General features: G+C 42.8%; 1 protein-coding gene across 38 annotated transcripts in view; it reads left to right on the top strand.

Annotated features, from left to right (window-relative positions):
* Nucleotides 1-15,485, top strand: part of shot (dystonin-like protein short stop) — a 106,084-nt gene that overhangs the window by 45,510 nt on the left and 45,089 nt on the right. For 32 of the 38 annotated variants that reach the window (XM_089081684.1, XM_089081691.1, XM_089081682.1 and 29 more), the window contains 8 exons: nucleotides 9,310-9,589; nucleotides 10,914-11,364; nucleotides 11,448-11,705; nucleotides 12,130-12,703; nucleotides 12,815-12,838; nucleotides 12,984-13,454; nucleotides 13,541-14,746; nucleotides 14,831-14,914. In XM_089081684.1, coding sequence (XP_088937810.1) covers nucleotides 9,310-9,589; nucleotides 10,914-11,364; nucleotides 11,448-11,705; nucleotides 12,130-12,703; nucleotides 12,815-12,838; nucleotides 12,984-13,454; nucleotides 13,541-14,746; nucleotides 14,831-14,914 — 3,348 coding nt within the window. Of the gene's footprint in view, nucleotides 1-3,522; nucleotides 4,845-5,866; nucleotides 6,088-9,309; nucleotides 9,590-10,913; nucleotides 11,365-11,447; nucleotides 11,706-12,129; nucleotides 12,704-12,814; nucleotides 12,839-12,983; nucleotides 13,455-13,540; nucleotides 14,747-14,830; nucleotides 14,915-15,485 lie in introns of those variants that run through there. The other 6 variants (XM_089081699.1, XM_089081690.1, XM_089081697.1 and 3 more) reach the window with 3 other exon arrangements.

Here is a 15,485-nt window from a genome sequence, read left to right as displayed (position 1 = left end):
TCTTGAATAGCGTCTTCGGACATGTCGAGCGATGACGCTATTACGAATGACATCATTCACCTGCGCGAGACCATTGAGAGTCCGTAAGTACAGGTTTTGATACGTGCTGGTTTTCACTCTCTTCGCACGGCGACGAAGGGAAAGCTTCTCGTCCGGAATTGTCGCTATTGCTTGCCGTTTTCGTAAAACCGACATTCTCATATTGGACATCGCGTGTCGTGACGGTATTCGAATTTTTTTGTCTACCGATTGTTGATTGTCCACGTTCGATCGACGTAGCCTTTAATTGCATGCTGCTTATCTCATTGTTCTGACGTTGCTAGAAAGCTGATACTGGTAATTTAAATATATTGACATATATTTACTATATTTACTAATATATATTTACTAATATCAATATATATGTGTGTATATATATATATATATATATATGATTATAAAAGATGTATGTGTTTGTGTGTGTGTGTGGGGGGGGGTCTTTTATATAATGTGATATGTACAATAGGTTTAAATTTAAATACCTTATTTGCTTATTTATAAGCCTTTTCTATCTCATTACTGTCTGAGAGAAATTGCTCATTGTATTCGTTCGTTGTCACTTTCTTATTCCTTACCATTGTACGGAAGAGATAGCCGTAAGTTCTTGTGCGCGATATAACGTGCACTTTACAGGGGCTGGATTGTATTCCGTCTTCGCACCAAAGGCAACGAATTAGCGTACCCACGACGGCGGAAGCCACGACGGAACGAATCAAGTAGCCTCGGGTGCGATGACTTCATATCCTGCCTGGTGATCTCGGTATGCAGTTAGCTCAGGCTCAGTGCCACGGGCCGTACCGCAATTATAATATTTGCATCGCGATTTAATTAACACAGTACACACGTCGCCATCTACTTGATGCGTGGAGATTAAATCCTGAAAAGTGCGACAATTATTTATTTATTAAAGATTAAATATCTATCTGATATTTAATTAAATTAAGACAAGCCACGTGGGCTAACAAAAATTATATATATATATATATATATATATATATATATATAAAATATATTCTTATCACTTATCATTTAGAACGAAATTTAATAAATTGCATGCGTTAGATATTATAATATTAGAATACTACAACCGCAATCTTGAAAGTCCGGCTTTACTTTCTTCTCTTTTCCGTACGCTAAGCTTGCTCGTTTCGCCTCTCATTTTCTTTCGTACCTTTTTTTTTTTCTTCCGAAGACTCGTCTGCGGCCATCGGCCCGTTTCTCTAAGTGCCGGCACGCGTATGAATTCGCAATGAAGGCACGATTGTGCGCCATATCGGTCGGAATCGTTCGTGCGCTTCACCGTCTGAGAATTCTTACCCTCGCTTCCGCGATTTGTTTTCAATCTGATCGAACTGTCAAATATCCAATGATCCGCCAAGCAGCGAGAGATCTGACGTTCAGCATTTAGTATGCAGACTTTCACGATACAGGATTACTTTATTACTAGTAATTTGTATCACATACTCGACGGATACAGGGCATGCTCCGCGGGAGGACAGGAAACGAATGAAAAGTGGGTCGCTTTTCCTTCCCATCGTTCGTACTCTCCATCCAAATGTTTTTATAGTATTCTCTAAAAAAAACGCTACGATGGCGTGCCGTCGCGATTCGTCCTGGAAACTACGTGGAGATCGTCGGCAACTCGTTAAGGACTAAAGACACGCGTACATTTGTTACGTTGAAAACGCTATTAACCAGGAAGCAAATTATCGAGGAAGTCGTTTTTTTTTTTTGCTGCTGGCGATTACGACATCGATTTTCCATCGTTCCATTATCTCGATCGCCCTCGAGATCGCATAAAAGGATCGTGCTGCTACGTAATTATCTCATTCGGCGTTACCAGGTTTGGTCCCCGCGAGAATCGGAAGCGTATCGATGCTCATTTCTATGCCGATTTACGATCTGCGTCGCGTGACATTTTATTAATTCGCAAATTGCTCATTAACATGAAGACCTCGCTCGTTACATTTTTAAATATTTATAATGCCGGAATGCTTGAATTTACACGGCCCAAATCGGACCCACGCCATTCCAGAAACGACGAGATTGTTTATTTGTTAGAAGTCCTACGTACCATTGGTGTGACGGATGCAAATGCCAACTCATGCATTTCATAAGAATAAATTTCCATTTCCGTATATCTCTGGAATACCCTTTTGTACAAAGATAATATTTTATACAAGATTTAATATAATTATAATTTTTTATAATATTATCTCTTTCTGAAACCTGCTGCGTTTTGAAAAATTCGGCCACCGAATTGGTTGTATTTTTATTTTCGCTAATTTAAAACATGATATATTCTGTATAAAAATACAAATTACATCATGTCTTTTAACTCGTAATGTTTCTCGCATTTATATGCATAATACAATATCCAGTCTCACTTCATTCCCCGCGAATCTTCCGCTATCGTTATCATCGCGGCGCTTATCACCGTGTGGCGCTTATCAATTTTTGCTCGAATTTATGTCACCAGTGACGTCACCGAAATCCCTGCGATCGTTCAGTTTCCTTTTTAGGCCCGTCCCGGGGAATCTTGGTCTTTACCAAGGTCGCGTTCCCGATCGCGGCGCGACCTTGATATCGGGATAACCATAACGCCACCGCTCACGCGTGAATTATGCGTGATACCGTTCAAGACTCTGACAGGCGGAATGTCGTGGGACGCGTTAGAAAATATGGGCACGCATTATATGTGTATTCGCGCGCCGGCGGAACGCAAAATCTCTAGAAAAGGAAAAGGAGGAAGGACGCGCGCGACGATGACGTCCGGAATAGGAGGAGAAGGAGGAGGAAGAAGAAGCCTCGCGAGGTCTCCGTCGATCGGATCTCACCGGCGTGCGAAGTCGATCGGTCCAAGGACGCATGCGCGATCGATCTCTCAATCGCGGCTCGCGATGTACAGTGGAGCGCATCAGTGATCCACTCCGTGAACCTCTCCTTTCGCTACTTTGTGAAAATATAGTGGGGAGGAGGAGGAGAAGGGTAGAAGAGGAGAGATGTATGTTAGTGAAATATTTTTTAAAATTGTCGAGAACGACTGAATGAAAAGCAAGAAATAAATATTGTGAATTTCGAAATAAAAATCTTATTTTTTAGAGAACGGTTTAGCATAAAATTTAAAAAAGAAACAAAGTTGCATATAAACTGCATTTCTTTTCTGAACTGATGAGAAAATAAATTGTGATTTAGAAATAAAAATATTATTTTCTAGAGAACAATTTAGCATTAAAAAAGAAAAAAAGAAACGAAGTCGCATAGGCTGCACAGGTTTCGTTTCAATTAGTGAGAGAAAAAGAGGGGATGGCGTCATTAAAACATCGCACCGTACATAGCGGCGCGTCGCGACGAGGTGCGGCGAAGCGCCGCGGTAACGCCAGGTGGGTGGCTGCCGGTAGAAGGGGGACCGAGAGAAGTGCGAGAGGGGGAAACGTCTCTCACCTGTGCGCATTTCGTTGGCCTACTCTCGCCACGACGGCCGGATGCTACGCGGCGATCGTCCGGCGATCGTGTCGCGCATAGTTGCTCGTCCGTCGTCGGTTAAAATCCATCATTCGTGCGATCGTCGTCGCGCTTTATCGTCATTAGTGCTCGCGATCGCGTCGCACGCGGTCGGTCCAGTTGTCATTTTACGACGGGAAGAGATCCAGGAAAACCGTCGCCCGTCGTCAGTCGTCGCGATGGTGACGTCGAGTGCGCGTTGACAGGAGAGGCGAGCTGTCACAACATTTTATCGCGCGCCGCTGCAAATGCACATTCAGCGACTCGCCGTGCTGCCTCCAACCGGATTACTTCGCGATTTCTGCTTTGCGGTGTCGTCTTGGCTCTGGTTAACGTGCCGGCGCGAACGAGCTACGAGTTAGCGCAACGTTTCACTTCGCCGGCATCGGCACCGGCGAGAAACCATTAGAGGCCGGCGGCCGAAATAGATTTTCGCGACTGTCAGACGGATCCAGATGGCCGTGCGACCTCAATGAACCGCACACGTGACGTCGAATCGACCGTAGCTCGGGTCTTCCGGTGTTGTCCAGAGACTTAGATTAACTGGATCGACTGGTGTTGTCGATCGTTTCTCGATTCCGAAATGAAACGTCGAATCGTATCCTCATTCTCGCCGCACGTTTAGATTGATCGCGGACACTCTTCGTGTATCGCGCGTCTGGACATTGAACCTGGTTACGTTGGACAAACAAACTCGAGATCGTATGATCACTTAGCGATGAAAATAAACGGTGAAAATATACGAGATCATGATTTTCTTTATTATCAGACTAAATATTGTTGCACGTTGTTTGCGCTGAACGCGAATTCTCGCGCTGTGCAAATACACGCAGTCGGGCGGTCTCATTAAAGTTAAAACGTGCGCCGAGAATGTATGCGAAATGTCGACGCGAGTTATCGCAAGGTTCTCGAGGGAAGTACGAGGGGAGCGAGCGGTTTGGAGCGCGGTACGGCGACGCGGTGTGCGATGTACACATATGTAAATGAACGACAATTGCAGCTCGCGAACGACCGGCGGTTTAAAAACATCGTACAAGAGCCGATAGCGATTCCTCCGAGGGAAGGAGGAAAAAAGGCCGATACGCACGAGACGCTTTCGTACGCGCGCGTCTCGTGATCCACACCTCGTGATCCGACGAAAATGTCGATCTATCGGTTCAGCAAGGGGGGCAGGCTGTTCGTGCAAGGCACGAGGGAGGACGACGATCGTGATGGCGTTTCACCTAGCCCAACGGGATCGCGGACCGCCGACGATCTACAAGCGATACACACGAAGCGCCGATTGTCGACCGAAGTCTTAGGTACACGGAGAGAACGGTTCTGCTGGCAAATCTAAAAAAAAAAATTGGCCAGATACAGATCTCAGAAAATAATTTTCTTGAACCTCCAAAATTATTATGTAAGACCGTCAAACGTAATAACAATATTGCAAAAATTTTTGGTCCTCTAGCTACCAATTTGAACGTCGTACGTAGTAATTTCTTAGGCCCAACAAAATTATCTTTGTATCTGGACAAACTTTTAGATTTGCCAGCAAAGGTGTTCTTCCCGTGCGGTAAATCGAGAAGGGAAAGGATTCAATTTCTGACGATCACGTCTCGAGTCACTAGAGAGAGAGAGAGTGGTTCGTTTGACGATTGCACGAGGTTAAAAGTTGACCCGTTGACTCGCGAGGAGTCGCGATGATTTTGCGGGTACTAATTACCAATCAGCTGAAATCTCGCTGAATGGTGATTGTAATCTCCGGCTAATTGGTCTTTACGAAGACAATGAGAAATTGCGAAACGTATATTTTCTCACGTCTCCGCGCAACCAGGACTCGCTTCTCCAGGAGATAAAAAAAAAAATCAAACGTTACATAATAGAATATGTAGCTCGCGGTATGATCTAAGAAATTCGCATTGTAATTATCTCCGATTTTGAGTTGCAATAGCGCCGATATCGCTAGCATCGATACACGGCATGCTGTTTCCCTCTGGTGTTTCTCCGGCCGGTTGTCCTTTCTCAATGAGGTATAATAAACCGTTGCGTCATCGCGACTTAAAGAGACTCCTCCACCTCGTTCGTATTAAATTTGATTGCAGTTTGCCATACTTCGCGAAGTTAAATGGCTAATATTTCCTTGTTAGTTAACTGACGAACGCGTGTTCAGACAATGTTGCATCTTGGTTGCTTTTGTAGAGACCAGAAAGCAGCAATTAGCTTTGCTACTTTAAAGTACTGTCGACAGACGAATCCTTTCCCAAGTCCGATCGTGACGAGACTCTCTTGCTTAACGACTCCGTTTTCGATCGTTCTGTATCGCTCGGTCGCACGCGCACAGGTTCGTCGATCGAATCGACGAAGACGTCGAGACGCGGTGAGAATGGCACGAAGCGCATCGTTACTCGCATCGTCCGCAAGACCACGACTTTGACGCGCGGCGAGGAACGCAGCGTCGCCGAGGATCTGACGAAACGAGCTCAGCCTAGGTATCTGCAGGATGCCAGTTCGTCGACGAAGACCATAACTCGGTATCCGACTCGGAAACCGAAAACCGTACGGGTAAGCGTACATCCCGCGTGGAAAATTGTTGGGCAGTTCCATCGCTTACGGATTTGCGCTGGTGTATCGAGGAGTCTGCTTCCGTTCTGAAAATTCCAAAAAGTCGACTTTTTATTTTTTGCACTTTTCCAAAGTTCCTTGAAGTCTTGAGAAGATATATAAGAGTATCAGAGTAGAGATATAAGAAAATTTCATTTTGTTTTATGAAAAAAAAGTCCTTTTTTTCTTCTGCGTTTTTTTGGAGTCTAATAGCAGCAGTTCTTTGAAACCAATAAAATTGAACCGATTGAATTTTAAAATTTGGCACGAATATTCCTAAGGAAATTATCCGTGATGCAGTGTGCAGGATTTTTTTCAGTATATTAATTCATTTGCTTAAAATAAATTTTTGAATTTTTATTTTTTTTTCGAATTAATAATTTCTTTCCATAATTTTTAAAAGGAAAATCTTAGATCAATATCATATTTATTTACAAGAAAATATTTTACTTCGGCTAATCTTTTCTTCCACTCGTCCGATTTTACTGAGAGGAATTTGCGGCAATTGTTTCATAGCCTTTGCATTATTTAATATCTTTAATAATTAATTTGTAGTTTAAATTTGTAGTTTAAATGTTTTCAATTTGTCCCTAAAATAAAAATTAATTTGCGTCGTCCGGTGTAAATGGTTTTTCGCAAATATGATAACGCGTCGCGCCATGGTAAGCCTCCCATGGTTCTCTCGACAATGTTTCCATGGGGACGTTCGCGGATAAGAAAATTTTTACGCGATATGCCAAGTCTTTGAGTTATTGCACGAACCATGCAACGCAGTCCTCATCGCGACGAAATTGATATGTTGATAATGCGTCGTACGAGCATCGGACATTGTATCTACATATCTATAAGCCGGTTTAGAACGTCTTTCGACGTTGTCCGATGGCTTTTGGCTATCTCTGCTTATATCCATGATGCGCGTGTTGTTAGTACGGATATATGGAACTTACAGTTTTACACCGGTTTCGAACCAATGGCCAATATACGGATTTCTTACTCTAGGCAGAGTTACTCTAGGCGATTTGCCAGACCTTCGTAGAGAAGCACCGCTGTTGCTTGTAAATATTGTCGGCCGAGATCGGGATCCTGGACCTCTGACGAGTCTCGCGCTAACTCACAAAGTTACAACGCACACTTTTAATTAATAATAATTATAGTTAGTTTTTAAGAATTGAATTTTTAAGTCTTGAATTTGTGCTTATTTTAGACTCTCAGGATAAACCTTTATTTAATTTAAGAGGACAGTCGACAAGTCGATCTATATCTCCAAAGAATATCTTCGTGGATCAAAGAGATAGATTCACTTAAGAGATGCACATAGCTGAAACAAAGTCGAGCATGGTGATGTTTCCATGAACATTTCGAGCGGGAGAGAGATTTGCATTTGAAATTCATTGTAAAAGCGTTCGACTTAAATCAAAAGAAGCGCTCTCTCTCTCTCCCGTTGCAACGGATGCGTCATCTTAATTAGAATTAGAGCGGATACGATACGCTCGCCTCGGTCTCGTGGTCACGTAGCTCTATTACCGTTCTACTTAATCCGCTATTTCGTCCCTGCGATTAACCCGCGAAGGAGGCGACGATTTTCCCCGTCGCGCCCCAAGCGTTGCGGACGGGACACGTTTCTGTCGCGTTGGCCGAGGCGGCACGAAGAATGAAAGTCGACGAAAAAAGTGGCTTCTACTTATTTGTCGATACCGCTTTCGATGTTACTCAATCGTGACGGACGAGATTTGCCAAATGTTCTCGGAATTATAGCCGCGTCACACATCCCCGACATGTGGCTCACGCGGTGGTTCTGCATCTCGCTCGCTCTTCAGTAAATTAAATCGCGCGATAATCGAACGGCTTCACGCCGGCATTCCTCCTTGCAACCTGTTGCTGCGAATTGCGTAGGCCGGTGAAAACAGATGGCACCAGCCCATCTCGCCAAACAGCGCGCATCTCGCACGCGAGCGCGAGAAAATGCGCGAATGACCTGAATACTAACGCCGGCCTTTTATCAATGCCAATGGCAACGATCTCAAACGGTCGCGATCTCGATTTAAGCGCTAATGCCAATGTCAAGTCTATTGCCAGTGTAGCGTAATTTGTCTCCATTATTTTGCTACTTGAGCGAGTTTGATGGCTAGCCAGGCGACGAAGCTTGCTTTCATCGTTAAACGCCTGCGCAGGGCAGCTCGAGCACGAAGTGCTTGACTAATACCGCGAATTTGCGAGGCTCCTTGCGTTAATTACGAGACACTTGAGGTTTATTAAAATCAAATGAAAGGCGAAGCACGTGGCTGGAAATAGAAAGACAAGTTTATCGGAGTTTACGTTACGTTCTCACGACAAAAAAGTTTCTGTGTGCTATTATTAAAACAGCGTAGCTTCTTCTGAATGATTTTATTCATAGCCGAACAGCCACTGCGTTTATCGGCTGCCGTTTTTTTTTTTTTTTTTTTTTTTTTTTTTTTTTTTTTTTTTTTACGTGCATTAAGACGTAAGCAAAACGACTTTGTTGGTTCAGTGAACTTGACGTAAACGTAATAAATATGTGTTAAGTAACACATCGATTTCTTATCCTAAATAACACATTCCACGCGATGCTTTTATAGAATTATACTGTAAAAGCCAACGCGAGGGTTTAAAATACACAATACGCTGTGAATATCGCGATAAAGGATAAGAAGCAGGATAAAGAAAAATTAAAATTTAATAATCGATACCTTAAATCGCACGATTAATGCCATGACCAATGTTCCCCGGCGTTGGCTGCTAAGCAAAATGTCAATAGTTCTTGAAAGGTTGCAGCTTTCAGTTTGCATTAACGTCCAACTAAGAAAATAGAACGATGGAAGATTAGAAATACGCGTTACGTAACGCCCACAATTTTATGCTTGGTAATTTTAAATCAAACCGGCACATATATAGCTTTTGAATGTAACATTAAGTGTTCGCCGAGTATTACTAATCAAAGATTTTTACAAAGACTATTTTCAAGGAACTTTAGTTTAGAAATAACTATTGCAGCCAGCCTGTTATGTCGTAACAATCTCTCCACTCCTTGTCGCAAAAGCGAAAAATTGACGCATCGAAGGGCGAACCAAAGTATCGATTTTCATGCCATATACTTTTTTAAGAAATTTTGATCTGCATGTCTCGTTTAAAATATCTCATTCAGTGATCTTTCTATTTTTCTAGATATCGGACATAGTGGTTGGTCAGGAACCGAACGTGACGGCGCGCGAGGCTCTCCTGAGATGGGCCCGACGATCGACCGCTCGATATCCCGGGGTACGGGTGACCGATTTCACCGGTTCCTGGAGAGATGGCCTGGCGTTCAGCGCTCTTCTCCACAGGAACCGGCCGGATCTGGTCGACTGGAGAACCGCGCGTGCGAGTCAGCCGCGAGAGCGGCTCGATCGGGTCTTCTTCGTCGCCGAGCGCGAGTACGGCGTTACGAGGCTTCTCGATCCAGAAGGTAATGACCGATTAACGATCTAATCAAGCATGCCAAACTGAAATGCCTCCGTTGCCTCTGTAAAACCGTTTGGAAATTGGTGTGTGTGTGTGTGTGTGTGTGTGTGTGTGTGTGTGTGTGTGAAGCTGGCGAATTATTTTGTGGGAGCTCATTAACTGTTGAGAGTTCCAGTTTTATTTCCAGTTTTATTTTTAGCTCTATTCATAGTTCTATGTAGGTTAAATAAATCGTTCTGGTCATTAAAGTACAGAATTTACTCCAGAACAAACTAAGAACTTGCCAGGTTCGCGCACTATTTGTTCCGCGTGAGTTCTTTTAATATTTATCGCCAGATTTTAACAAATTTATAGGTTTATATAAATTCTTTCAGAAAGACTTCTGGCGATAAACATTTTTTTGTTTTTAAATGTTATTATTCGGGAAAGACATACGCGTACATATATGTGAGATATTAATAAATTTTCTATGGATGGTCAAATAATTTTCATATTATTTTTGTAGAAATTTTATATATAGTTCTCAGACAATAAATATTGTCCAATATTTTTAATCAATTTTTAAAAAAGATATATTTTTATAGCAATTTTGTAGAAATATTTAAAAATTTGTTCAGATTATTTTATATTTGGCTAAATTTTTAGATGCTTCAGCAAAACTTTTTTTTTTTTTTCATATAGATTCTTTGCGGACATGTGTACATGTGAGACGTTGGTCGATTTACAATCGGGATGCGTTATTCTTTTTTTATCGTCGCATTATTTTGGGTCACTCTTGTGGTTTCATTTTATAAAGATGCCTTTCACGAGTACTGCCCTACCTGTGTTTCTCTCGTTTATGTATGCCTGCGTGAAGTACAGTTTCCGCGGGTTCTAGCGTGGTGGCGGTGCGCGTTCTTTCTGGTCACGGTTACCTGACCAGAATCGCTTCCGGTCTCGGTTCGTACACCATAACGTCGCGCCATCGGCAGTCATCGTAATTATACTTTCTATACTTGCGTCTCGCAGGTATCTGACATTGATATCAGGTTGCAAGGAAAAGCGAAATGTATCCACAGATATCCACAATTTAATTTAAGACATATGATAAATTTTAGTTATTAAGTTTTTAGATTAGATTAAGTTTTTCAATAGAGATGAACGCAAATAAGTTTTATCTGATAACATTTATTAACGCTAATAAGAAAATCATTTTTCTTTTTACGAAAAAAATCATGAATATAGAATTTATTTATGGTTTAAAAGAAACTAGTCAGATGTAATTCATTCATTTATATTTTCTGTAACGTCGCGTGATTTACATGAGGATTTTCGTGTGTTTTGCGCAGATGTTGATACCCCCGAACCGGACGAGAAGTCCTTGATAACGTACATCTCTTCGCTCTACGACGTGTTCCCGGAGCCGCCAGCTATTCACCCTCTATACGATGCCGAGGCGCAAAGACGGTCCGCGGAGTATCGCGAGCTCGCAAGCTCGCTTCATATGTGGATCCGCGAGAAGATGGCCCTCATGCAGGAGCGATCCTTTCCGCCGACCTTGATCGAGATGAAGAAACTAGCGGCGGACAGTACGAAGTTCAAAAACGAGGAAGTACCGCCGCGGTACAGGGACAAACAAAGATTGACATACATTTTCCGAGATCTGCAAAAATACTTCGAAGCCGTGGGCGAGGTGGACATGGAACCGGAATTACATATTGACGTCATCGACAAAAACTGGAATCGCCTGATAATGTTGCATCAGGAGCGTGAGCAGGCTATCATAGTCGAAATTAAACGGTAAGTCAGTTATGTAATATCGTAATATAAACCAAACGTGCACGTGTGCGTGTCTCTTTAAACATATCTTTATGCACCAAAAGACTCGAACGTCTGCAACGACTCGCCGAGAAAGTGCACCGCGAGATGAAAACGACCGACAACAGATTGGACGAGCTCGAGAGACGCGTGGAAGACGAGGCACGTAGGCTCGATCGCCTTCATCCTTTGGAAGCGAAAGACGCTGTAGACCTGTTGGAAAAGGACATACACAATACGGAAACCCAGATACAGAATATATTCACCGATGTGCACACCCTGACGGAGGGTAGATACAGTCAGGCACCTGAATTACACAAGCGGTAAGATATGGATTTTTAACCCTCCGTGTTATAATGAACTGAAAAAAATTCACGCTCTGGAATATCGATACGCAATTAGGAATCATCCGCGTGTAACGTGCGTGCCTCTTCTGTTCTCAACTGCACAATTACATTGTTTCTACTCTCGTAATCTTTGCTAATGAGCGAAATATTAGCGCGCTTTCCATCGCTGCGGCGGCAGCTTTCGAAAATCAAGTTGTGCACGTTTACAGCAACTTTCCATACATCTCGGAATATGTTTAAACATCCTGCTAAACCTGATTGCCTTTACATTCAAGTTTAATGCATGTCAATATTAATAACGTTGCCAATAATGTACATTGGTATTTCAAATAACATTAGACTAAAATAATACGAATTAATGTACCTGTTGACTAATGACATATGTCTATTTGTGTTTCAGAGTGCAGAAATTGCATCAAAAATGGGTTGTACTGCGATCCCTCCTGCATAGACGTTTAGTACAACCGCTCTCTGCGGTTTCTTTCGGTGTAGAAGAGCGTGTTGTCACGAAACACCGCACTACCGTCCATGAAACGCGATTGGTCGATACCAATCCACACTTCCGTTCGTTGCACGACTGCATAGATTGGTGCAAGAGTAAATTGAAGCATCTGCAAGAAGCGGATTACGGTTCGGATTTGCCCAGCGTGCAAAATGAATTGGACGTACATCATCGAGAGCACAAGAATATTGATCAGTTCCAGACCAAGGTCGATAAGTGCGTACAAGCGAAGAACAATTTCCATGGCGAAGAACTCACATTGTACAGCCAACATCTCAGCACTTTGCAGAAACTTTATGCCGAGCTTCTTGCCTTATCGAATAAGAGACTCTCCGATTTAGAGACCCTGCACGATTTTATACAATCAGCGACTAACGAGCTGGTTTGGTTGAATGCCAAAGAGGAAACAGAAGTCACGCGCGATTGGAGCGACAAAAACCTCAATGTGCACAGCATCGAACAATATTATGAGGTTAGTCGTTGAATAATGTACAATGTAACAATGTATACGCTATCTTTATTAATATATAAGTCTTCTATAATTAAATTGTATTAATAAATTGGAGATTTCTTCTTTCTAAAGCAAACTTATGGATCTGGCATAGAGGTAAAATATTGAATAAAATGCTTATGTATACTGTTAGATCTTCCTTTTTATTTTTATTTTTAATTATAAATCTACATATTTAAACTTTTTAATATTGTGATATTTTCTATAAATACTAACAAAGCATTTTATTATTTATTTACAGTCCTTGATGAGCGATTTGGAAAAACGTGAGATACAATTTTCGGCAGTGCAAGATCGCGGTGAGGCATTAATTCTACAACATCATCCTGCAGCGAAAACAATCGAAGCCTACATGTCCGCGATGCAAACTCAGTGGGCCTGGTTACTGCAACTCACCCTCTGTCTTGAGGTGCATCTGAAACATGCCGCGCAAAATCAGCAATTCTTCAAAGACATTCAGCAGGCCGAACAGTGGATCTCTAAACGAGATGAAACTCTAAATACCGTTTACTCACAATCTGATTTCTCATTGGACGAAGGAGAGCAACTACTGAAGGGCATGCAAGAGTTGCGCGAGGAACTTAATAATTACGGCGATCACGTACAAAGACTCGTGGAAAGAGCAAAGGATATCGTTCCCATGAAGCAACGCAAGCAACCTGTCATGCGACCATTGCAAGTCACTTGTATCTGTACCTACAAACAAGTCAATGTTAGTATTATTTACTTAATGTATTTCTAACATAGAAAAATATGTTATATTTGAATATATATTTCTTATCTTTATTATTTTTGCAGATGTCTATCGACAAAGGAGAACAGTGCACATTGTACGATAATTCCGGCAGAGTTAAGTGGCGCGTCAAGAATACGCAGGGTGTGGAATCTCCTGTGCCCGGCGTCTGCTTCGCATTACAACCTCCCGATAAGGAAGCATTGGATGCTGCGGAAAGACTGAGACGACAATATGACAGAAGTGTTGCTCTCTGGCAACGAAAACAATTGAGACTAAGACAAAATATGATATTCGCGACTATCAAAGTGGTCAAGGGTTGGGATCTGCCGCAATTCTTGGCAATGGGACAGGATCAACGTACCGCCATCAGAAAAGCGCTGAATGAAGATGCAGATAAATTGCTATCTGAGGGAGATCCAGCTGATCCGCAACTCAGAAGATTGAAACGAGAAATGGCGGATGTCAATCGATTGTTTGACGATTTCGAAAAACGCGCCAGGGCCGAGGAAGAATCAAAGAACGCCGGGCGCATTTTCAACGATCAAGCATCTTCACTTCAACAAGCTCTTGACGAAGCTGAACGAATTCTGAACGCTCGCATAGCTGCGCCCTTACCTCGAGATCTCGACAGTCTGGAACATTTAGTGCTTCAACATAAAGACTTCGAACAGAACCTGCGTCGCTTGACGCCAGACATAGAACAAATACAGCAAACGTTCCGCGGAATCACTTTGAAAACTCCAGTGATGAGGAATAAGCTTGATAATATTACAACCAAATGGAGTCATTTGTGGAATCTGAGTACTTTGTACATTGAGCGCTTGAAGTGTGTCGAGATCGTACTTTCCAGTCTCGAGGAAAACACAACAGCCATTTCCGAATTCGAGATCAAGTTGGCCTCCTTCGGCGAATTACCGTCGGACGTGAAGGGCTTGCAAAGCGTATTAGAGGATCTGATGGTTCTTCAGAATGCTATCGCGCAGCAGCAAGTAGCGGTGGATCAATTGAACGAGGATGCACTTAACGCCAGGCGTCTCGTAGAGAAATCGAGACCGAATCATCGTGGTCCGCACGGCGACATGGACAGACTGGACGCTGAAGTCAACAAGTTAAACGTACGATGGACAAATGTTTGCGGACAACTGGTCGACAGACTGCGCAGCGCCGAGACAGCTTACGGACTCGCGCAACAATATCAGAATTCGTATCAGAACGAGGTGGACTTTGTTGATGAATCCTACGGAAAACTTGAGCTGGAGAACACTAAGGTAGAACGATTTCGAGATGATTTAATTTTTTACACGTTTGTATTAATTTGAGATTGTTAAAATTATGAATTCTTATGAATTCAGAATTTGTTGAGCAAAGTGTTGGATCGCACGCCGGCAATCGAGGCAGTGAATCTCACGGGCGGTAGATTGATCCGCGAGGGAAAGGTGAGAATATACGGACCGTAATGTATAATTCGGTGCTAGTAAGCCTTATAGGTAGCCTTAGCTTACGGTGTGAATGCTTGCATGAATGGAATTCTGCGTGTGTCTTACATACATACAGGTCTCATCACTCATCTATTTGATCTACGTACCTCCGCGTGCGCGCGCGCGCGCACATGCGAGGTTTTTCAGAAATTATACGCGCGATGAATCTTTCTTATTTAGCCTTTCATCGAAGTGGCCGCTTTTTCTGGAGTATCAAGCGAGCAGTCGCAAGACGCACCGGGACGCGTTACATCTGCTGTGTATAAAGATGAACGTTCCTTTACAGTCGAGAACCTTTCGGCCTGCTGTCTTTTTCCACGTCTTCTCGGCGATGTCACGTCAGTTTTCTAACTACGATAAAATTCTCTATTTGCGTCCGGGCCCCGTGCCATTAAACGGCACGAACTATCTTAACTGTCATTCATTAAGTAAATATACTCACTTATGTAACGTAACGGGAGACGATACGATCTAAAAGCAACGCGCATTTGTAATATTACTGGCCTTTCTCTCCTTTTTAACCATAATG

This window comes from Pogonomyrmex barbatus, unplaced genomic scaffold (genome assembly GCF_055798465.1).
Source record: "Pogonomyrmex barbatus isolate J1 unplaced genomic scaffold, ASM5579846v1 scaffold5, whole genome shotgun sequence".
Classification (NCBI taxonomy): Eukaryota; Metazoa; Arthropoda; class Insecta; order Hymenoptera; family Formicidae; genus Pogonomyrmex; species Pogonomyrmex barbatus.
Note: the sequence above shows the minus strand (reverse complement) of the source record. Positions and strands in the feature narration are given on the sequence as shown.